Source organism: Sander vitreus, chromosome 20 (genome assembly GCF_031162955.1).
Source record: "Sander vitreus isolate 19-12246 chromosome 20, sanVit1, whole genome shotgun sequence".
Classification (NCBI taxonomy): Eukaryota; Metazoa; Chordata; class Actinopteri; order Perciformes; family Percidae; genus Sander; species Sander vitreus.
In genome coordinates, this window is record NC_135874.1 from 28,197,036 (window position 1) to 28,222,454 (window position 25,419).

A 25,419-nucleotide genomic window follows, 5' to 3' on the forward strand; every position below is an offset into this window, starting at 1 on the left:
GCTCTAAAGGGGACGGCAATAGTCCCGACCAAGCTGTCTACTTAAAGCACTAAAGGGACGGCAATAGTCCCGACCAAGCCCGTTTACTTATAGCGCTAAAGGGACGGCAATAGTCCCGACCAAGCACGTTACTTATAGAGCTAAAGGGGCGCCAATAGTCCCGACCAAGCACGTTTACTTATAGAGCTAAAGGGGCGCCAATAGTCCCGACCAAGCACGTTTACTTATAGAGCTAAAAGGGCGTCAATAGTCCCGACCAAGCACGTTTACTTATAGAGCTAAAGGGCGTCAATAGTCCCGACCAACACGTCTACTTATAGAGCTAAAGGGACGCCAATAGTCCCGACCAAGCACGTTACTTATAGCCCTAAAGGGACGTCAATAGTCCCGACTCAAGCGTGCGTTACTTCTAGCGCTAAAGGGACGTCAATAGTCCCGACCAAGCGCGTCTACTTAAAAGCTAAAGGGGACGTCAATAGTCCCGACTCAAGCGCGTCTACTTCTAGCGCTAAAGGGACGTCAATAGTCCCGACCAAGCACGTTTACTTAAAGCGCTAAAGGGACGTCAATAGTCCCGACCAAGCGTGTTTACTTATAGCGCTAAAGGGACATCGATAGTCCCGACCAAGCGCGTTTACTTATAGCGCTAAAGGGACGTCAATAGTCCCGACCAAGCACGTTTACTTATAGCGCTAAAGGGACGTCAATAGTCCCGACTCAGCTGCTTACTTAAAGCACTAAAGGGACGCATATAGTCCCGCAGCCATGTTTACTTATAGCGCTAAAGGGACGTCAATAGTCCCGACCAAGCACGTTTACTTAAAGCACTAAAGGGACGTCAATAGTCCCGACCAAGCACGTTTACTTATAGCGCTAAAGGGACGGCAATAGTCCCGACCAAGCACGTTTACTTATAGCGCTAAAGGGACGTCAATAGTCCCGACCAAGCGTAGTTTACTTATAGCACTAAAGGGGACGTCAATAGTCCCGACCAAGCAGCGTTACTTATAGCGCTAAAGGGCGCCAATAGTCCCGACCAAGCACGCTTTACTTATAGCACTAAAGGGACGTCAATAGTCCCGACCAAGCACGTTTACTTATAGCGCTAAAGGGACGGCAATAGTCCCGACCAAGCACGTTTACTTATAGCGCTAAAGGAGACTTTTAGCGTCAATAAGAACGACAAAGGCACCTGACCAAGCGTCCATATTTTAGGAGATGGGTGAGAGAACGTGTTGTTAGAAGCAACAAATGATATATCCAGCTACAAAAAAGCCTGAAAGTCTGAAGTTAGAACAGAAGTACAAAGAGTAGTTTCTATGCAGATGATACCGTCTGGTCTCATTGGTGTAAACTGGCAGGTTTCAGAGCGTTGGTTGGGAATCTTTGGTCTGAACTGGGCTTTATGTCTCTGTGAAGATTCAACTGTGAGATTGGCAGTCAAAGTATGCTCCTTCGATTGGGTTACCCCTAACACAGATACGGAGTATTTATATAAACAATGGTCAGGGTAATGTTATATAATAATAGTAATAATACCTGATATTTCTTTGAAGCCAGGAGCAGACTCCTCCTCTGCCTGCTGCTCTCATTCAGTGTCATGTTGGCCCTCTGGATGCTCCTGCTCCGCTCCTTGATGCTAACAGATTCACTCAGTGTTTTTAAAACAGCATTACGCACACACACACACACACACACACTAGTAACACACACACACACACACACACACACACACACACACACTAGTAACACACACACACACACACACACACACACACACACACACACACACACACACACACACACACACACACACACACACACACACACACACTAGTAACACACACACACACACACACACACACACACACACACACACTAGTACACACACACACACACACACACACACACACACACACACACACACACTAGTAACACACACACACACACACACACACACACACACACACACACACTAGTAACACACACACACACACACACACACACACACACAGTACACACACACACACACACACACACACACACACACACACACACACACACACTAGTAACACACACACACACACACTAGTACACACACACACACACACACTAGTAACACACACACACACACACACACACACACACACACACTAGTAACATACACACAAACACACACACACACACACACACACACACACTAGTAACACACACACACACACACACACACACACACTAGTAACACACACACACACACACACACACACACACTAGTACACACACACACACACACACACTAGTAACACACACACACACACACACACATACACACACACACACACACACACTAGTAACACACACACACACACTAGTAACACACACACGCTAGTAACACACACACACACACACACACACACACACACACACACACACACACACACACACACACACACACACACACACACACACACACACATACTGGTAACACACACACACACACACTAGTAACACACACGTACTGGTAACTAACACACACACACACTAGTAACACACACACGTACTGGTAACACACACACACACACACACACTAGTAACACACACACACGTACTGGTAACCCACACACAGACACACACACACACACACACAAGCAGACACATAAACACACACACACACACACACACACACGTACTGGTAACCCACACACACACACACACACACACACACACACACACTTCCACTTCCACACTCTTCACAGAGTTGGACTCTGAAATGTCTCAGCGTCTTGTCCATCTGTATTCATATTGAGCTACATATGTTCTGGTTCTGCTGTGTTCTCTTACTGTTTGGCAGCGTAGTGCTGTTGGTTGATGAGCTCCTGGCTCCGTTGGGTGAAATGATCCACTCGTTGGTCCGAAGCCTTCAGGAGGCCTTCCAGCTCCTCCTGTCGGCCCAGCAGACTGTGGACACTGTCCACCGAGTCCTGCATCAACAAACACACATATATTAACAAAATACAAGATTTGAAACACAACGTATAGAGACGGAGCACATTTAAGTCCCACCCCCACCAGAGGGGAAAACAACTCTCCGCTCTCCATTGGCTTGTATAGTCTTAAGCTTTTCTCCTCGTTAATTCTGTCTGCTAACAAACAACAGAAACTTGCCTAAAAGCCACTGTGGTGATATGAACTACCAACAATGTAAAGAACCCAGAACGTAAGTTTCCAAAAGCTGCTGACCCGAAAAACTGAGCTTTTATGAACATTAAAGTGGATACAGATGTGAGGAATCAGCAGAGAGAATGGGGAGACTGTGGGTAGTGCTGGGCGGTATACCACTTCCTACCACATACAGATATATAGACGGAATAGACTTAGTCTTCTCTTTATTGATCCTTTTGGGATGACTCCCGCAAGGAAATCAGATTTCCAGCAGCAGATTTTAGGTATAAAACAGGTGTAAAAAAATACAGTATAAGAGTAACAATAACAATAAAGTTTTAGCTAAATATTTTTTACAAAAAGTAAACAACAATAAACTACAGATAAATATAGATAAATATATAGATATATAGGACTATGTATGGTATTGTGTTATTGTACAGTTAATAAAGAAATGACATTCAGCATAAATTAGCAGTTAAGAGCAGTTAGAGAGTCCAGGTATGTATGTGAGTAGATTATTAATGTATTGCACAGTGAAGGAGTGAGTGGCTACCACTCCTTCCCTTCCTTCCTGTTCTGTTCTGTCCTCTTTACCCTATTGTATTTCCTCTAGCTAGCAGCTACCTAACGCTGACGTTAGCTAGCGCTAGCCGATGCTAGCTATTTCTAGTCTGCGACATATTCTGGGCTTCATTTTATCAACATAACCTGTAGTAGTACACAATCGTATGTATATTGTTTTGATTGTCTATTTATTTCTATTTCTCAGCGTTAATCACCGGCGTCTGTACAGCATCAACAGGGGTCGCAATTGTTGTTTATGTCGGACAGTTTATGGAAATATTGATTGTAATAGTATTTTTAATATTATTAAATAATTACACTGGATAAATATTGGGATTTTTCCTTTGTTGTGTTACTACGCACTTTATTTTATAGATATATGTGTATATGTCTCTGTGTGTGTGTATATATTTATAAATATATATATATTTATATATATATATACACATTATATATATATATATGTATATATATATATATATATATTTATAAATATATAAATATGTATATATATATATATTTATAGTGTGTGTATATATATATATTTTTATTTATTTATATTTATTTATTTATTTATATTTATATTTATTTATATATTTATTTATTTATTTATATTTATTTATTTATTTATATATATATATATATATATATATATATATATATATATATATATATATATTTTATATATTTTTTTATTTATTTTTTTGTTCGTAATAAAACAATAAAATGAAATGTGTGTGTGACGTTAAAAACTGTAACTGGGACTACAACTATCTGGTACAAGTTCACGAGTAGTAAGTGATGGGTTTGATTGCCGTTCCAGGTCACTTTCCGTGGTAGAAGGTTGTGAAAACATGAATTACGGGTTGCCTCGAACGCAGCATGACTCTAAGTGCTTCTTCCGTGTTTTTGCCAGTGAAGCGTCCTCACCCCGACGTCTTTGACCCTCAGTCGGGCTTCGTGTCCAGACAGCGCCGCCTCGATCCGGTCTCCCTCCTGGTTCAGTCTCTGGAGCTCCACCCCCTGCTCCAAACACTCCCTCCTACTGGTCCACAGCTTATCAAGCTTGGACCAATCAGCTTTGAGTTTGTCAAGCGTTTGTTGGATGTCGACACCTCCCGTCTTCCCATTGGACGAGCCCTGCAGAAGAGACTTCCCCGACTTCTCCAACTCTTTCAATCTGAGAAGACACAAACACGGTGGACTTCACTTTATTATTATATATTATTATCTAGACACAGAAAGGAAAAACAGAAAGAAAGACAGAAAGAAAGACAGAAAGAGACAGAAAGAAAGAAATAAAGAGAGACAGACAGAAAGACAGAAAGAAAGAAAGAGAGAAATAAAGAGAGAAAGAGACGGGAAGAAAGAAAGAAAGAAAAAAGAGAGACAGAAAGAAAGAAAGACAGAAAGAGACAGAAAGAAAGAAAGACAGAATGAGACAGAAAGAAAGAGAGAAAGAAAGACAGAAAGAAAGAGAGAAGGAAAGAAAGAAAGAAAGAAAGAATGAGACAGAAATAAAGAGAGAAAGAGACAGAAAGAAAGAGACAGAAAGAAAGAAAGAAAGAAAGACAGAATGAGACAGAAAGAAAGAAAGAGACAGAAAGAAAGAAAGAATGAGACAGAAATAAAGAGAGAAAGAAAGACAGAAAGAAAGACAGAAAGAAAGAAACTGAAAGAGAGACAAAGAAAGGAAAGGAAAGACAGAAAGAAAGAGAGAAGGAAAGAAAGAAAGAAAGAATGAGACAGAAATAAAGAGAGAAAGAGACAGAAAGAAAGAGACAGAAAGAAAGAGACAGAAAGAAAGAAAGAATGAGACAGAAATAAAGAGAGAAAGAAAGACAGAATGAGACAGAAAGAAAGAAAGACAGAAAGAAAGAAAGAGACAGAATGAAAGAAAGAAAGAAATAAAGAATGAGAAAGAAAGAAAGAAAAAAAGAAAGAAAGAAAGACAGAATGAGAAAGAAAAAGAAAGAAAGAGAGAAGGAAAGAAAGAAAGAAAGAAAGAGACAGAACTAAAGAGAGAAAGAAAGACAGAATGAGACAGAATGAAAGTTGATTGACTGTTTGGCTTCTTTCCTCTTTCTAAAACGTGAGGATTCTTCTTTACTTTTAATACTTTAACTACATTTTCCTGATGATTCGTACACACTTTCACTGCAGGACTTTAACTTGTAACAGAGTATTATTACAGTGTGGTATTAGTACTTATACGGCATTAAAGGATCTGAATACTTCTTCCAGCGCTGCCCATGTCCTTTACCTGCTCCTGTGCTCCTCCATCTCCAGAAGGAGCTCCTGGTGTTGCTCCAGCAGCCCCACGGCCGAGGCCACGTCTGCGGCCGTCTCCTCCTGCAGGAGGCGGTCCAGCACCGAGCCGCTCCAACGCTGCAGCTCCTTGGCCCGCTGCTGGAAGCTCTGCAGCCGGCGGGCCTCCTCCAGGAGCTGCTGTCTGTCTGCAGCCTGGCGCTTCAACTGGTCCACAACACAACAGGAAGACGGAACTCAATCCCAAACCACATCAGACAGTTAAACACATATACGTCTTTTACTAAGCAGCTAAAACACTGGATGGTCAATGCATAGCCTATACATGTCAGCACTAACACTATTTATTCTACTTCGTTTAAGAATGCTTGATTCTGATTGGCTGGGAGGAGGGCATTAACCCGGCAGGTTGCCCGCTGACTGAGCACAGCGTCATCAAATAGTAGATCAATACGCCGCTTGTATTTTTTTTTTCTATCACAGAAATTTCAAACATGAGGTCCATTGTAAAAATAAACTTGTTTAAAAAAGGTTCTAAAATGTTCAATAATGTGACCATTTCATGAACTGCCATGAGACTGGGCTGGGGTAAGTGTCCCTCTTGGGGTACTTTGGAGGATTGCAGGGGGGAGCGTAACATTTAAACCCAGTCTCACAGCAGTTCGTGAAATGGTCACGTTATTTAATCTACTGAATCGTGTACACGGACGCGTTTATCTCCGTTTTTTTCATGGTAGTCAGCACGTTCGTTAAACTAATGTATTTCAATGGGAAGCAGCTTTCCTGATCAGAGAACGACTACGGTACGGAGTACTTCTTTTCCTAAACCCAACCTCCGTACTGATGCTTCCTATTACGGCATAAACGAGTCCGTGTATACTACACTACTAAACACCATTTCACAAACTGCCGAGATACCGTGTTGGATATCCATCCATCCATCCATCTTCGTCCGCTTATCCGGGGTCGGGTCGCGGGGGTAGCAGCTCCAGCAGGGGACCCCAAACTTCCCTTTCCCGAGCCACATTAACCAGCTCTGACTGGGGGATCCCGAGGCGTTCCCAGGCCAGGTTAGAGATATAATCCCTCCACCTAGTCCTGGGTCTTCCCCAAGACCTCCTCCCAGCTGGACGTCCCTCCACCTAGTCCTGGGTCTTCCCCGAGACCTCCTCCCAACTGGACGTCCCTCCACCTAGTCCTGGGTCTTCCCCGAGGCCTCCTCCCAGCTGGACGTCCCTCCACCTAGTCCTGGGTCTTCCCCGAGACCTCCTCCCAGCAGGACGTCCCTCCACCTAGTCCTGGGTCTTCCCCGAGACCTCCTCCCAACTGGACATCCCTCCACCTAGTCCTGGGTCTTCCCCGAGACCTCCTCCCAGCTGGATGTCCCTCCACCTAGTCCTGGGTCTTCCCCGAGACCTCCTCCCAACTGGACATCCCTCCACCTAGTCCTGGGTCTTCCCCGAGACCTCCTCCCAGCTGGACGTCCCTCCACTTAGTCCTGAGTCTTCCCGAGACCTCCTCCCAGCAGGACGTCCCTCCACCTAGTCCTGGGTCTTCCCCGAGACCTCCTCCCAGCTGGGACGTCCCTCCACCTAGTCCTGGGTCTTCCCCGAGGCCTCCTCCCAGCTGGACGTCCCTCCACCTAGTCCTGGGTCTTCCCCGAGACCTCCTCCCAGCAGGACGTCCCTCCACCTAGTCCTGAGTCTTCCCCGAGACCTCCTCCCAGCAGGACGTCCCTCCACCTAGTCCTGGGTCTTCCCCGAGACCTCCTCCCAGCAGGACGTCCCTCCACCTAGTCCTGAGTCTTCCCCGAGACCTCCTCCCAGCAGGACGTCCCTCCACCTAGTCCTGAGTCTTCCCCGAGACCTCCTCCCAGCTGGACGTCAGTGTTTTTTTTTACTACTACTTATTACTATTTTGAAGTTTGTGTCTCTTTGAAGTATTTGTTACTATTTCCGACCTATTCGTGTCTTACTTCCTTCTTTCTACCGTCTTTTTCCAAGGTTTTGTCTCCTTTTTCCATCATCATCTAAATGTTTTCCAGGTGCTGTTGTTTAGTAAATCTATCGCTGACATCGCTGTATTCTTCCTCTTTATACAGACTTTATTTTTCTACCAAAGATTATTCATGCTGGTTAGGGGGTACACGGCTTAAAGACACCACTGGACTAGAGGACATGTAACATTTCAGTCTGTGATGATGTGTGTGTGTGTTTGTGTGTGTGTGTGTGTGTGTGTGTGTTTGTGTGTGTGTGTGTGTGTGTGTGTGTGTGTGTGTGTGTGTGTGTGTGTGTGTGTGTGTGTGACATGTAACATTTGAGTCCGTGATGATGAATCAAACTCAAACCTGATTCAGCAGAGCCTCCAGACCCTGAACCTCCTCCACGATGGCTGCGCTCTCGGCTGGACTGCAGTCCTGCTTCCTGCAACACAGAAAATACACGCATCACTCACAAGGTGCACATCTGACTTTTATTCCAGGTCAGAGGTCCGGGATGACATTGCAATAACAAAATAACATTCAATCAACTCACTTTTAACTTCCAAGCAACAAACATTCAGGTTGAGTACTCCGTTTTCCTGCTCACCAGTATTAGGGGACCACTAAGGTCTATATAAAAGAGACTTCAGATACAGTATTAGGGGACCACTAAGGTCTATATAAAGAGACTTCAGATACAGTATTAGGGGACCACTAAGGTCTATATAAAGAGACTTCAGATACAGTATTAGGGGACCACTAAGGTCTATATAAAGAGACTTCAGATACAGTATTAGGGGACCACTAAGGTCTATATAAAAGAGACTTCAGATACAGTATTAGGGGACCACTAAGGTCTATATAAAAGAGACTTCAGATACAGTATTAGGGGACCACTAAGGCCTATATAAAGAGACTTAAGATACAGTATTAGGGGACCACTAAGGCCTATATAAAGACACTTCAGATACAGTATTAGGGGACCACTAAGGTCTATATAAAAGAGACTTCAGATACAGTATTAGGGGACCACTAAGGCCTATATAAAAGCATCCAAAGAGCACCATGTCATGGGACCTTTAAAAATGGGACATTTGTCACTTTTCCAGATGTTTATATCACTTTGTTTTACTTTTTCTTTGCTTATTTTGATGTTTTTGTAGCCTCATGCTGTTTGTGGAGGGGTGGGGGGGATTTCTTTCTATTCTTAAAGGACCATTCTGGCGCAAAATGAACCTAGGGGTTAATAACATGTGTACCAAGTCGACCGTTCTCTGAGATCTGTTTTCATGCTAATTGAATGTGTCTCTAGCTTTTAACAAGCTAGCGCGGACCGCTGATTAGCTTACAACGCTAGTATTAGCTTACCCTAGTAGCTCTAGAGGCGTGCAACCTCTGACATATATAGCAATTGTAAGTCGCTTTGGATGAAAGCGTCAGCTAAATAACACGTAATGTAATGTAGTTAAGACCTAGAACACAATACTTGTATTTCCAAATTTAGACTTTTTAAGACCCTGCGGAAACACCGGATACAAATATTTGCATGAAACTTCAATAAATGATGTTTCTCCATCCTAGATCAGAGCCATACATCTTTGCAACGTTCTTCAGGTAGGCGATCTTAGCCTCCAGGGTCTGGATGTCTCGTAGGGTCTGAGTCTGGATCTTCTCCTCGGCCTGCAGGGTGAAGGAGCTGCAGCCCACGTCCACGGTGTCCAGGCCGGACAGTTGGCCGTGCAGCTGAGCTTTGGCCTCCGCGCAGCTCTGCAGGAAGGACTGCACGTCCGCCGTGCTCAGCAGCTCGTGTCCTTTCTCATCTTTCAGCCGCTGGATCTGATCCCACCTGCAGACACGAAAGGAGACGGGAGAGCTGACTCGCATCAAATCCACGTCAGCACTCATCAAACATCTTTTACCAGTTCATTTCCAGTATTAGAGTATTAGGGGAGTGCAAAAAAGTCAATTCACATTCGTATCGAGATTCAAGCTCTACCGATTAAAAATATTTTTTTAAATTGTATGTCTATATCACATGGGAAAAGTAACCACATTTACATACTGTGAATTGTTTTTTTTTTATCGAGAATCGTTTTTCAATCGCCTAAAAATAGATATTGAATCAAATCGTGACGTTTCCTGAATGATGCACCCCTAGTGAGTATGTTCACATGCACATAATATTCCACTTTTTGCTCTTATTCTGAAAAAGACGACATTCCTCTAAGCTGTTTCCATGGATAATGAAAGTGAATATTCCTCTAATATTCCTGTTTACATGCAGCTGTGTAAAACAGGGATGTGTCTCAAACCGCCTACTGTCACACTTCGTTATAAGTAGATAGTGTAGATGACGCACTGAAAGTACCAGGATGACGGCCTAAAAACAGTCAAAAAGTTCAGTGTGGAACGATGGACCCTACTCGCACTAAAAAGTGGAAAGGGGAGGGACCAGGGATGTCGACAGGCTACTGTATGCAAATGAGGAGCGGTTGGCTCGGCTCGCCGCCTCTCAAAATCTGACGAAGATCTTTTAAACTGACCTTTGTTGATCTGAAATGAAGACAGATTCAGCAACTGCACGGCCTGTATCTCTCTTCAGATGTTTTCAGAAACACGTAAAAATACGAGATTGTATTCCGAACGAGCCGCTGGACACATGTGACGCGTTCGTCCAATCAGCTTCCATGTGTTGCGTTCATCGTGTTCATCACGCTCATCCCGCTCGTCATTTACCGGAAAGTGTTTTAACATACAGTCATGTGAACAAATTAGGACACCCACAAAAATAATCTTTTGGAAAAGGATCTTAATGCCTTAATTAACAAAATTAGGAAAAATCCGACCTTTAAGGACACCAATTTTCTTTGTGAATGAATAATGTATCGTAAATAAATAAATGTTCTTCCTTAAAATACAGGGAGCATAAGTCAGTACACCCCTATGTTAGATTCCCATAGAGGCAGGCAGACTTTTATTTTGAAAGGCCAGTTATTTCATGGATCCAGGATAGTATGATCCTGATAAAGTTCCCTTGGTCCCCCCATCATCACATACCCTTCACCATACCCCCACATCATCACATACCCTTCACCATACCCCCACATCATCACATACCCTTCACCATACCCCCACATCATCACATACCCTTCACCATACCCCCACATCATCACATACCCTTCACCATACCCCCCCATCATCACATACCCTTCACCATACCCCCCACATCATCACATACCCTTCACCATACCCCCCCCATCATCACATACCCTTCACCATACCCCCACATCATCACATACCCTTCACCATACCCCCACATCATCACATACCCTTCACCATACCCCCACATCATCACATACCCTTCACCATACCCCCACATCATCACATCCCCTTCACCATACCCCCACATCATCACATCCCCTTCACCATACCCCCACATCATCACATACCCTTCACCATACCCCCACATCATCACATCCCCTTCACCATACCCCCCCATCATCACATACCCTTCACCATACCCCCCCATCATCACATACCCTTCACCATACCCCCCCATCATCACATACCCTTCACCATACCCCCCCCATCATCACATACCCTTCACCATACCCCCACATCATCACACACCCTTCACCATACCCCCACATCATCACATCCCCTTCACCATACCCCCACATCATCACATACCCTTCACCATACCCCCCCACATCATCACACACCCTTCACCATACCCCCACATCATCACATCCCCTTCACCATACCCCCCACATCATCACATACCCTTCACCATACCCCCACATCATCATATACCCTTCACCATACCCCCCCATCATCACATACCTTATTCACCATATACCACATAAGGGTATGTGATGATGTGGGGGTATGGTGAAGGGTATGTGATGAGAAAAAATGTTCTCTGAATAAAGTGACGCTGACTCTCTTCCTGTGTAGGCGGAGCCTCAGCAGAGTAAGATTTTTGTCAGGGCCAGGTACAATGTCTCGGTTCATACCCGACTTTAGGGGTCACGATTCGGCTCACACCTGTGTTTAAGGAGCACGGGCGGGTTAGGTTTATACCTGGGTTTAGGAGTCACAGTTCGGTTCATACCTGGGTTTTAGCCTAGAAATCTAGACGCACCCTAACGGCAGCAAATGTCATTTGCAGCCAGGGTCGTCTAGCAACTCTCTGTTGGCTTGCGAGCTGGAAAAACCAAATTCTGGCCGGGCCAATCACATTGTGTATAGAGTCTGTGGGCGGGGCTTATGGCTGCTGCTGCTGGGAACAGCAGTCTTTGTGGGGCTGGCTTGTCTGGCTAATAAAAACCCTGATTGAGACGCAGATTCTGAATGCGTTTACATGTCCAAAGAATACTACAAAAACCCGAAACCCTGCCTTAAAGGAATATTGTCTTTTTCGGAATAAGAGACAAATTACATGCATGTAAACATTGTCAGTTATACTCAGTGTCCATGTGGTTGTTTCTGGACGGAGAGGCTCAGCTCCATGTTTGTACCTTTTGGAAACGCTCCTCTGTCTGTCCTGGATGTCTCTCTGCTTACTGTGTCGGCTCTTCACCAGCTCCTCCGCCATGCTGATGATGTCATCCAACTGGCCACGCCCACTCGCCAACTCAGTCAGGAAGTTCTGGAACAGAGAGTTAAAATCTAAAAAAATTTAGTCTTTTATTTTGAAAAACTGTTGGATTAAAACGGCTTCAATTTCCCTCTGTAAAAAAATGTCAGTAGGTCCTTACAATAGAGTTCAGAGATCATTCATTATTGAAAAAAATATTTTCAAGTTGCTCATATTCGTAACCCACATTTCTGATATAAAACTTTTTGAAAATGTGTCAGATTTGCCCCGATGACAACAGGAAGGTTAAGTTAATGTGTCGTGCTGAGTGAAGTCTTCACCTCGTATTTAGCCTGAACCACTCCCAGGTTGTCGGCGTCGGTGCTGAAGGTATTCAGGACGTTCTCCTTGTCCTCTATCCACGACTCAAACTCCTGGCAGCTGTTGGAGAACCGATGCAGACGCAGCGTCTCCTGCAGACTCCTCGTCTTCGACTGCAAAAAACACAACCATTTGTACTCTACATTCCCTGCTTCTTCACAACTTCCATCCATCCATCCATCCATCCATCCAGCAGCGAAGAAAGGACTGAAAGGATCCCTACAGAGATAGACCTTTTAGTTAAAGAGTAAGATCCTTTTAGTTTAACCTGAAACAGCCCCGAAATCCCCATCACCGAACCCACCAGACTCCATGTAAATAATCAGGACTTTTAGCGTGTATAGAGCCAGCATATTTCCACCAGACTCCATGTAAATAATCAGGACTTTTAGCGTGTATAGAGCCAGCATATTCCCACATGTAAATGGGTGAATTAAGGGTTTATTTCAACCAAACCAGAGTGGTGATTGTTGGAACAGTGGGAAGATGAACGAAGACGGCTTTTCATAGTTTTATTTTGTTACTGTCCACTTTGAATGAAGTGTGTTTTAAGATGATAAAAGTCCTGATTATTTACATGGAGTCTGGTGGAGTTTGGTGATGGTGATATCGGGGCTGTTTCATGTTAAACTAAAAGGATCTTCCTCTTTAACTAAAAGGTCTATCTCTGTAGGGATCCTTTCCATAATGTTGTCAGACACTTAGAATAATAATCTGAGTCTGTCAGCAGCAACAACAGAACTTTTAGTGGACGGATATTGAAGGTTTTGCAGCTTGTTTTGCATCTTGCCCATCAGTCACTTAAGACACCAAAACACGGGAAAATAGGAGTTCCAGGTTGATGAGAAAAGCCAAAGTTACCCTTTAATCTTTACACAAACTCCAGCGTTATCAAACTACATTTCCCATGCTGCCCCTCTCACCTTGACCAGGTTGTACAGGGAGTTGTAGTCTCGGTCCAGGCCGGCCTGCGTGCTCTCCACAGTGTCTCTCTGGTACTGTGGGTCTGGCAGCCATGTTGTCTGGATCTCTGCCGTGCCGCGACGCATCGAGCGGCTGCGTCTCGGACGACTCAACTTCCTGCTTGGGCTCTCTGGCGTGCCATTGGTGGAGACGGGCAGGATGGGGGGAGGAGCCTGAGAAGTGTTAGGACAATGATTAGACTCATTATTGATCTAAAATGATTCCTCTTTACAGACAGGTCTTAAGAACACTGATTTAACAAAGGTTACTGATAAATGATATCATTTAAATGAGTATTGATCCTACGGTGGCTGGCAGCAGGGTCAGGTAGGTTTTGGGGACGAGCTGCTGGTTTCCTCGGCTGTCTCTGGCCAGAACTCGGTCTCCATCCAGCTCAGTGTGGACAATGGTTACAATTTCATTACGATCCCATGGAAACTGACCTAAAATCACATTTTAACATTTTTAATGGAATAGATCACCCAAAACCTTTCTAAGCTTTCTATCAGGGATGCACCGAATCCAGGATTTGGCTTTGGATTCTGCTGAATATTGGGCTTGTTGACGGGGTTGGGTTTCTGCTGAACCCTACGCTGTCACTCCGCGCTACGCTGGTCGCCGTAATGACGGCGCCGTTGATTACAGGAAGGTGTTTACGTAGGTGGAGCTTCAATGCAGCAGGCTGAGAGGAAGTGGAAATGGAACTGGTGAGCAGAAAAAGTGTTGTTTGGCAGTACTTTCAGTCAAAAGAAGGCCATTCAAGTCCAGCTACATGTTCAATCTGCAATGCTGATTAGTCTGGTGGTGGCGAGGACCCTAAACAATACACAACATCACCGCTGTTACAACATCTGGTATGAAACATCTGGAAGAATACGAGCTGAGCATGAAGGAATCTACAGACAGCAGCCAGAATGCAGCAACTTCAGGTACGGCAAAGGAAGGACAGTCACTGTTTACTTCATTAATGTGTTGACTGTGTTCATGGACTGAGGATGGGACGAGGACTCAGTATTCGGCAGAATCTTAACCAAAAATCTGGATTCAGTGCATCCCCACTTTTCTATGCTCCTAGAAAAAGGTTTTCTATGGATTGTGGTATCAGGAGAGCGGAGCGGCAAAACAAATAACAGCAAAAAAGGTTATTAAACGTCTGAAAAACCTTCTAAAAATGCAGCATCCTGTGTCTCGCATCCCTTCGTGGGCTCGTGGAAATCCAAACACAACAATTTACGCTAAACTATTGCTAAACCAAAGATTTCCTGGATTTTCATCCAGTTTTTCAGACGTTTTGTAACCTTGTTACTGTCTTTCTTGTGTGAACAAATATCCACACTAGATGTTAACTGATTAACAGTTACTTATGTGTAACTGATATTACTTCCCATCATGCCCTGCTGTATACAACTACATCTTATAACTTATTCCCTGTTATATATTGTTTTTATTCTTATTCAGTCAGTCATATGTTATTATGTTAACATTTCATAGTCATAGTTAATATTTAATAATAATCTTCTGCACTGTCACCATTGCACACAGTCTACCTAGCACCTTATCATGGTCATTGCATTTCTGTGAGTGATTTCTATTTTTATTTTTATTCTTATGTATGTGAGATATATATGTGTGTATATGTGTTTGTTGTGTTAAGGTTGTCTAAGCTACAGGGTCCTAAAATTTCCTTTGGGATGACTAAATTATATATCTATCTATCTATGACAGCCCCACAGAGGGGACCTTTAGTACCTCTGCTGTATTTGAAGCAGACCTTGGCCCTGCTGTCTTCACTCTGAGAGGGGGCGCTCCCAGAGCCCCCCCCACCCCCGGCTCTAGGTGGCGGTGATGTCACCGCTCCTGGACCGTCCTCGTCTCCGGATGAGTCGCTGTATTGGATCATCTTACTCTGCTGAGGCTCCGTCTACACAGGAAGAGAGTCAGCGTCACTTTATTCAGAGAACATTTTTTCTGGGGTTTTTTTCCCGCTGTACCAAACCGTAACCCCTAAACCCAGGAATGAACCCAACCGTGACTCTTAAATTCAGGTAGCCTGACAAGCCAGACCCACATCCAGATGTTGGGTCTGGGAACTCCGCATTGGCTGGGCTCAATCTGAGGGGCGGGATCAACGGTTGTCTTTCATATTCCCTCTGCACGTAATAGGATAAGAATGACTTCAGTGCCGTTCTTTGTTCTTTTCTCAAAGAAAAGCTGAACTCCAAGTCTTCCAGAGACCACTGTTCCCAGCAGCAGCAGCAGTAGCCATAAGCCCCGCCCACAGACTCTATACACAATGTGGTTGGCCCGGCCAGAATTTGGTTTTCCAGCTCGCAAGCCAACGGAGAGTTGCTAGTCGACCCTGGCTGCAAATGACATTTGCTGCCGTTAGGGTGCGTCTAGATTTCTAGGCTAAAACCCAGGTATGAACCGAACTGTGACTCCTAAACCCAGGTATAAACCTAACCTACCCGTGCTCCTTAAACACAGGTGTGAGCCGAATTGTGACCCCTAAAGTGGGGTATGAACCGAGACATTGTACCTGGCCCTGACAAAAACCCTGACTTCTGTGTACTGTTACACATGCAGTTCTGTTTATACAGCTCATGCTTGTCTCGCAGCTACAGCAACACAGAAAGTTTGATATAAGTCTGTACTTACGGTCAGAGCTGTTTGCTGAGCGGCGCTCCTCGCCTGCTCAGTTAGTCTCTTCATCTCCGAGGCGTATGCCGCCATCTCCTTTTCCAACCGCAGGTGGCGCTGCAGCAATGCGGCCGTGCTCGACTCATCCTTTCCATGATCCTCGCTGGTCAGCAGCGGTTTCCTGTCGCCCAGCCAGGAGTCGGCCTCCGCCACATCTGCAAAGTACTGAACGGAGGAAAGTAGTTAGCTGTACAAAGATCTGAGGATCTGGTCCCCATAAACCACAACCACACTCAATAACTGTGAGTAGGGTTGTCAGGGTTCTTGCAGGTTTTAAGTTAAATGTAAGACCTTTTTTAAGACATTTTAAGACCATAAAGATTGAAATTTAAGACCTACAAAACTGGCTAATTGGCCAAGTCTGCTGAAGGCATTTTGAGGCTATCTTGTGTTTCTCCGCTCTGGCGTGTGACTCCAGCGCCTTCACACAGAGTCCCTAATTGAATATCATAGCGGAAATCGCTGTGATCTAGCCATTTCTCCTTGAAAGTACACTTTCCCATTTTCCACACGTAGGCCTAGATGAACTTTAACAAACTCTGAGGAGACGCAGACATATTTTGCCGGCAGGTATTGCATTTATCACCGCGTACGTGCCAACACCAATATCCCCCAGAAAGAACTACAACACACAAACCAACGTTCTGAGGGCAGCGTTACAGAGCTAAGACTCTAGAGCAGTGGTTCCCAACCTTTTTTCCTTGGCGCCCCCCCTACTTATGTCTAAGAAAAGCTGAGCCCCCCCTCCGAAACCGAAGTTGAGGTAACTCTCGAGATAGAGCGTTACTTTCTTTTTTGATACAGAGAAGTTATCAGCACTTTTACGTTTCTCCACCATGTTTCATTCATGAAATAGTGATGCTGTGGCGGGATGCTAGCAGCTAGCAGCTGACCTGAAGACAGCAAGGGTCCCAGGTTAAGAGGTCCCGGAGGTTTGGCCTACTAAGTGCCTGCCTACAATGTTAAACAAGAACAAAAATATATAGTTATTTTTAACTACATATTTTTTTTACCTCAACCTCAAACGGGATAAAGACTTGCGCCCCCCCTGTGATCTTTGCCGCCCTCCTGAGGGGTCCCCAGACCCCAGGTTGGGAACCACTGCTCTAGAGCTCCTCTTTGGAGGCTATGACTCCATACTTTCTCTTTGGAGGCTACGACTCCATTACTTTCTCTTTGGAGGCTACGACTCATTACTTTCTCTTTGTAGGCTACGACTCATTACTTTCTCTTTGGAGGCTACGACTCATTACTTTCTCTTTGTAGGCTACGACTCATTACTTTCTCTTTGGAGGCTACGACTCCATACTTTCTCTTTGTAGGCTACGACTCATTACTTTCTCTTTGGAGGCTACGACTCATTACTTTCTCTTTGGAGGCTATGACTCCATACTTTCTCCTTGTAGGCTACGACTCCATACTTTCTCCTTGTAGGCTACGACTCCATACTTTCTCTTTGGAGGCTACGACTCCATACTTTCTCTTTGGAGGCTACGACTCATTACTTTCTCTTTGGAGGCTACGACTCATTACTTTCTCTTTGTAGGCTACGACTCCATACTTTCTCTTTGTAGGCTACGACTCATTACTTTCTCTTTGTAGGCTACGACTCCATACTTTCTCCTTGGAGGCTACGACTCCATACTTTCTCCTTGTAGGCTATGACTCATTACTTTCTCCTTGTAGGCTATGACTCCATTACTTTCTCTTTGGAGGCTACGACTCCATACTTTCTCTTTGTAGGCTATGACTCCATACTTTCTCTTTCTACCAAAAATTAATTGCGCTGGTTAGGGGGTACATGGCTTAAAGAAAACTGTTCAAAGACACAAACACACACGCCTATTGACTCGATAATAAAGCCGTAAAGTAGGTTATCTTTCACCTCAGGACAACGGCACTTCTCACAGATGCAGATAGGATTGGAGATGAACACGTAACGCGATCAGCTTCGTGGGAAATTAAGAATCAATTCCACCTGTCTAGTAGACTTGGCACACTATGACAGACGCTATGGTAATGAGGTAACATGAGACAGGTGACACAAGGGCTGGGAAACAGGTGAAACACATTAGGGCTGGGCAGAACAATCAAAAAAGGTGGGAAAACACAAGACAGGAAGTAAAACCAGACAAGACAAGACAGAAAAACAGACTACCAAAATAAGACAAAACACCAAAACCATGACAAAAAGGCTCACCGTCTCTACCTGCTTCTTCTATCCACGCCCAGCACCATTTATTTTTGAGTCCTTTATCTATGGGTAGGACATCATCCCCAGGCTTCATGAACTTGAGCATCTTGCTCACCGACAACGCTAACGTGACGTATGGATCTCTCATCACACTGTGCTGCTAAGACCCGCCCTCCTCTGCTTCTGATAGGCTTGTAACATTAGTGAGAGCTGCGTTCCTGTCATATGATTGGTAGGTGAAATCAACTGACTCGAAAATATTAAACCGCATGCAAGATCCCAACGTTTTTTTATTTATTTTTTTCCTCATGGCCACGCTGCAGATCGGGCACGATGCTGGAATACTTTAAGCCCTGAGTCTACATCCTCCCTGTCCACTGTATTAGGTTAATGGCGTTTACCTGTTTGATGGCGGCCGCGGCCTGCAGTCTGTTGCGGTGTAGCGTTGCCTCGTCGGTCAAGTGGCTCCACTGCTTCTTCAGGGTACGGATCCACTTCTGGATGGCTCGCTGATTGGGCTGACTCTGTTTGGACAGCAGGTCCTGACCTCGACCCAGAACCCCCTGGTACAGAGACTCCTGGGCCTGGAGCTCCGCCTCCAACGCCTTACAGGATGTAATCAGATTACAAATACACAAAGAGGAAGAAGAAAGAAAATTACAGATGTCTAAAAAGACATCAGGGAAAATAATTCTGGTGCAGACAAAAAAACTTTCTAGTGAGTACTAAAACTTTCTTGTGAGCAGAAGATACTTTCTGGTGAGTACTAAAACTTCCTGGTGAGCACTACAACTTTCTGGTGAGTAGTAAAACTTCCTGGTAAGCACTAAAACTTTCTGGTGAGTACTAAAACTTTCTTGTGAGCATGAGATACTTTCTGGTGAGTACTAAAACTTCCTGGTGAGCACTAAAACTTCCTGGTGAGCACTAAAACTTTCTGGTGAGTACTAAAACTTTCTAGTGAGTACTAAAACTTTCTTGTGAGCACTAAAACTTTCTAATGAGTACTAAAACTTTCTTGTGAAAACAAGATACTTTCTTGTGAGTACTAAAACTTTCTGGGGAGTACTTAAACTTCCTTGTGAGCATGAGATACTTTCTTGTGAGTACTAAAACTTTCTGGTGAGCACTCAAACTTTCTTGTGAGTACTAAAACTTTCTTGTGAGCATGAGATACTTTCTGGTGAGTACTAAAACTTTCTGGTGAGTACTAAAACTTTCTAGTGAGTACTAAAACTTTCTTGTGAGCAGAAGATACTTTCTGGTGAGTACTAAAACTTTCTTGTGAGCACTAAAACTTTCTAATGAGTACTAAAACTTTCTTGTGAAAACAAGATACTTTCTTGTGAGTACTAAAACTTTCTGGTGAGCACTCAAACTTTCTTGTGAGTACTAAAACTTTCTTGTGAAAACAAGATACTTTCTTGTGAGTACTAAAACTTTCTGGTGAGCACTCAAACTTTCTTGTGAGTACTAAAACTTTCTTGTGAGCATGAGATACTTTCTGGTGAGTACTAAAACTTCCTGGTGAGCACTAAAACCTTCTTGTGAGCATGAGATACTTTCTGGTGAGTAGTAAAACTTCCTGGTGAGCACTAAAACCTTCTTGTGAGCATGAGATACTTTCTGGTGAGTACTAAAACTTCCTGGTGAGCACTAAAACCTTCTTGTGAGCACGACAAACCAATATGAGTAGCAGCCTTCCAAAATGGCTGCCAAGGAGGAAGTTTTCATCTTCCTGTAAACTCAACGAAATGTACCCAATAGTGTAATTCACAAACGATTAATGATACGGTAACTGTTAACTGATTTCCTGCTGTGAATGTGAAATACTAACTTTAGACACATAACATAAGCAATACTTCGTTAGCATAATTTTGCTATTTCCATTACATGGTACCTGCTTGACTCTACTCGCCTCGACTCGACACACTGTGCGTCCGTTTTCCGTTGCAGATGTTAGTACCGCCTCAGCGTGGCTGGTCGTTGTATGCCGGCTCGACACACACACCAGCACACAAGTATAAACATCAGGCCACTTGAGCTTGTTTTACAGTTCTGCGGAGGCTCCACGCAGAGCTTTCGCCGTAGCCACGTACACACACACATGGCCGCTCGAAGTATAAACATCAGGCCACTTACATAGGCTACGGCGAAAGCTGTTTATACTTCGAGCGGCCATGTGTGTGTGTACGTGGCTACGGCGAAAACTCTGCGTGGAGCCTCCGCAGAACTGTAAAACAAGCTCAAGTGGCCTGATGTTTATACTTGTGTGCTGGTGCGTGCGTCGAGCCGGCCGTGTGTGTGTACGTGGCTACGGCGAAAGCTCTGCCTGGAGCCTCCGCAGAACTGTAAAACAAGAGGCGCTGCAGGAAACTGCCGTGACCTAACGCGACACACAGAACGTGGAAGGTGTGTAGTTGTTGCCAGAAGACACATTTAGTTTCAAATGAAGCTGGAGGCAGCAGAAATAAACACAGCTGGCTAAACTAGTTAAAAATGGCGGGTTAGTTCAGGACACCCCCGTCTGTCGCTTTCACGTCACCTTTTGGTATCGCCTCAGCTCGCTGGGAACCTCGACTGAGGTGGTACTAAATAAAGTACCTGTTAGCAGGTACCAGGGACTTTTTTTCGTAATGGAAAACCTAAAAAGGTGAGTAGAGTCGAGGTGAGTCGAGCAGGTACCACGTGATGGAAAAGCAACTTTAGATTGGTTTCTCATAAGCATGACAGAAAAATGTCCCTTTAGGTGCTCCATATAAAATCAATAAATGCAAAGTTTTCTATTGAATGCTGTTAAGGAGAGGTTAACGAAAAGATGGTAAAAAAAGTTATTAAACGTCCGAAAAACCTGATAATGCAGCATCCTGTGCAGCATTTTCAAAGTGTCTTGCATCCATTTGTGAGCTCATGGAAAGCCAAATGCAACAATCTTCGCTAAACATTTGCTAAACCAAAGATTTTCTGGATTTCCAACCAGTTTTTATGGACGTATTATTACCGTTTACGATCTTTCTTGTGTGAACAAATTAGCTTCTTTGTTATTGGAAGTTATTTGAAAAAACAATCCCCATGTTCCTTTAGGTCAGGGGTGTCAAACATATATTTAGTTTATTGACATCCTTTCATTTAATCGAAAAAGTCAAAAATCTTTTACTGTATTATTGCATGTTTCATATACCCTTCTCTTTTACAGCTTAGTCAACATAATGCCCCCAAAAAGTAACTTAGTCATCAAAGAACAAAGCGAAAACATTGGAAAAAACGTTGGAAAAAGTGGCAAAAACTTCAGAAAAGGTGTCAAAACATTGAAAAAGCGAGCCCAAATCTGCGAAGGGGCAGGTTTGGCCCCTGGGCCTCGAGTTTGACACGTGCTTTAGGTGCTCCGTAAAAAATTATGAATGCCAAGTTCTCTAAAATCTCTCCAATGTATGTTTGCACTTCAGAATTTATTGTGTTGTAGTTGACCCGATGTGTTATGCTGAGAAACTGTGGATGTGGACAGAACCTTGTGTTTGTGTTGGGCCAGCTGGATGTGGTTCAGGTCTCTTCCGAGTCCGGCCGTCTGCAGCCTCAACCAGCGCTCATACAGCCAGGCCTCCGCCTCTTCACAGTCATAGAAGAACTCAAACAGCCTCAGCTGAGCCTCCAACTGTCTCCTCCTGAAAGGTGGGGAGGAAGGAAGGAGGAGGAAGCCAGATGTGAGACAGAAACACGAGGAGTGGAAGAAACAAGAGAGGAGAGGAAACAAGAGAGAAAAAAAATGAGACAAGAAATGGCGGAAACAAGAGATGAGGAGAGGAGGAAACAATAAGAAAGGAAACAAGACAAGAGGAGAGGAATGACGCAAGAGAAGGAAAAAGAGGGGAGAAGGGGGAAGAGGAGAGGAAACAAGACGACAGAAAGCAAGTTGAGAGGAGAGAAGGAAATGAGAAGAGGAAATGAGAATAAACAAGAGAGGGGGAAACGAGAGGAAATAAGATGAGAAGAAAGACAAGAGGGTAGGAGAGGAGAAATGGAAGAGGAGAGGAAGAGAAGAGATGAGGGGAGGAGGAAACCATAGAGGGGAGAAAAGAGGAAACGAGACGAGAGGAAACGAGACGAGAAGAAACGAGACGAGAGGAAATGAGACGAGAGGAAACGAGGCGAGGGGAAACAAGACGAGAGGAAACAAGGCGAGGAGAAACCAGACGAGAGGAAACGAGGTGAGAGGAAACAAGGTGAGAGGAAACGAGGCGAGGAGAAACCAGACGAAAGGAAATGAGGCGAGAGGAAACGAGGCGAGAGGAAACAAGGCGAGGAGAATCCAGACGAGAAGAAACGAGGCGAGAGGAAACAAGGTGAGAGGAAACGAGGCGAGGGGAAACGAGGCAAGGGGAAACGAGGCAAGGGGAAATGAGACGAGGGGAAACGAGGCGAGAGGAAACCAGACGAGAGGAAATGAGGCGAGGAGAAACCAGACGAGAGGAAACGAGGCGAGAGGAAACAAGGTGAGAGGAAACGAGGCGAGAGGAAACGAGGCGAGAGGAAACGAGGCGAGGAGAAACCAGACAAGAGGAAACGAGGCGAGAGGAAACGAGGCGAGAGGAAACGAGGCGAGAGGAAACCAGATGAAAGGAAACGAGGCAAGGGGAAACGAGGCAAGGGGAAACGAGACGAGGGGAAACGAGACGAGGGGAAACGAGGCGAGAGGAAACCAGACGAGAGGAAATGAGGCGAGGAGAAACCAGACGAGAGGAAACGAGGCGAGGGGAAACGAGGCCAGAGGAAACGAGACGAGGGGAAACGAGGCCAGAGGAAACCAGATGAGAGGAAGCGAGGTGAGAGAAGGACAAAGAGGGGAGGAATTGGGACGGGAGGAGAGCAGTGAGAACAAACCTGTTGCTGCTGAGAGACACTAGAGATTTATACTGCGTGTCGAGAGCTCTCACTCTGCTCTGAATCTGCTGACCGTCTCTCACTTTCACCTGACGGAAGAGAAAGACACGTTAGTGGACAAATCAAAGAGTACCTCCTACTCCTAAACCTTTATCTTTACCTAAGAGAAGATACGCGTATGATGGGTCAGCGTCTCACGGCACTTCGTGAAATGTTCACATAATTGAATCTACTGCCGTGAGACTGGGCTGGATGGGTTTATGGTGTTATGTTATGTTATATATGTTTATTCAGTTAATAGGTTATTGTCTATTTTGTTATTTTGTTGTATGGTCTTGAATATATTTAGTCACTGTGTCATCTTTCTCATCATTTAATACCCAATTTCATCATGCCAATACAACATGTATTGACACCCCTGGGGAGATATGTTCATGTTGCAAATTGTATGTTTTGTGTGCGGTGTTAACATTAATTTAAAAATATAAAATATCGCACTTTCAGCGCCGTGTTGCTGATGGCGGTGATGGTTTCACCGTGAGCGGAGATTTGAGCTTCCAGCAGATCTTGCTTCTGAAGGAGAGACTCCACCTCTGCCAGCTGTTTCCCCAGTTCAGAGGAACTGGCCTGGGACTGGGAGACAGAGAGGGGGAGGAAGGGAGGGAGGGAGACAGAGAGAGGGAGAGATGGAGGGAGGGATGGGAGACAGACATAGGGAGGGAAAGATGGAGGGAGGGATGGGAGACAGAGAGGGAGAGATGGAGGGAGGGATGGGAGACAGACATAGGGAGGGAAAGATGGAGGGAGGGATGGGAGACAGAGAGGGAGAGATGGAGGGAGGGAGACAGAGAGAGGGAGAGATGGAGGGATGGGAGACATAGAGAGGGAGGGAGAGATGGAGGGATGGGAGGCAGAGAGAGGGAGGGAGAGATGGAGGGAGACAGAGAGAGGGAGAGATGGAGGGAGGGAGACAGAGAGAGGGAGAGATGGAGGGATGGGAGACAGAGAGAGGGAGGGAGAGATGGAGGGAGGGAGACAGAGAGAGGGAGAAAAGGAAAGATGAGAAGGAGGAACAAACGATGATGCCTGACCTGTAGTTTTAATTAAATTAGCCTTTAACAGTAAAACTACATTAATTATTATAGATGACAAGCTAAAAGTCCTGATTATTTACATGGAGTCTGGTGGAAATATGCTGGCTCTATACACGCTAAAAGTCCTGATTATTTACATGGAGTCTGGTGGAAATATGCTGGCTCTATACACGCTAAAAGTACTGATTATTTACATGGAGTCTGGTGGAGATATGCTGGCTCTATACACGCTAAAAGTCCTGATTATTTACATGGAGTCTGGTGGAGATATGCTGGCTCTATACACGCTAAAAGTACTGATTATTTACATGGAGTCTGGTGGAAATATGCTGGCTCTATACACGCTAAAAGTCCTGATTATTTACATGGAGTCTGGTGGAGATATGCTGGCTCTATACATGCTAAAAGTCCTGATTATTTACATGGAGTCTGGTGTAGTTTGGTGATGGAGATTTCGGGGCTGTTTCATGTTAAACTAAAAGGATCTTCCTCTTTAACTAAAAGGTCTATCTCTGTAGGGATCCTTTCATAATGTTGTCAGACACTTAGAATAGTCTGTCAGCAGCAACAACAGAACTTTTAGTGGACGCTAACTAACATTACATTACTATCTTACAGTCTTGCTTAATACTGGACCACTTTCAAAGACTGC

At 44.6% G+C, this 25,419-nt stretch overlaps 1 protein-coding gene across 1 annotated transcript in view; it reads right to left on the reverse strand.

The window, feature by feature from the left end:
- Nucleotides 1-25,419, reverse strand: part of sptbn5 (spectrin, beta, non-erythrocytic 5) — a 127,115-nt gene that overhangs the window by 84,989 nt on the left and 16,707 nt on the right. Inside the window, exons 12-27 of the mRNA XM_078278176.1 lie at nt 24,172-24,306; nt 23,674-23,762; nt 22,304-22,457; nt 19,197-19,400; nt 16,560-16,766; nt 15,651-15,822; nt 14,208-14,344; nt 13,862-14,074; nt 12,899-13,051; nt 12,499-12,629; nt 9,573-9,824; nt 8,345-8,420; nt 5,993-6,204; nt 4,660-4,909; nt 2,842-2,981; nt 1,540-1,639 (exon numbers count right to left, since the gene is read on the reverse strand). Coding sequence (XP_078134302.1) covers nt 1,540-1,639; nt 2,842-2,981; nt 4,660-4,909; nt 5,993-6,204; nt 8,345-8,420; nt 9,573-9,824; nt 12,499-12,629; nt 12,899-13,051; nt 13,862-14,074; nt 14,208-14,344; nt 15,651-15,822; nt 16,560-16,766; nt 19,197-19,400; nt 22,304-22,457; nt 23,674-23,762; nt 24,172-24,306 — 2,625 coding nt within the window. The remainder of the gene's footprint in view (nt 1-1,539; nt 1,640-2,841; nt 2,982-4,659; nt 4,910-5,992; nt 6,205-8,344; nt 8,421-9,572; nt 9,825-12,498; nt 12,630-12,898; nt 13,052-13,861; nt 14,075-14,207; nt 14,345-15,650; nt 15,823-16,559; nt 16,767-19,196; nt 19,401-22,303; nt 22,458-23,673; nt 23,763-24,171; nt 24,307-25,419) is intronic.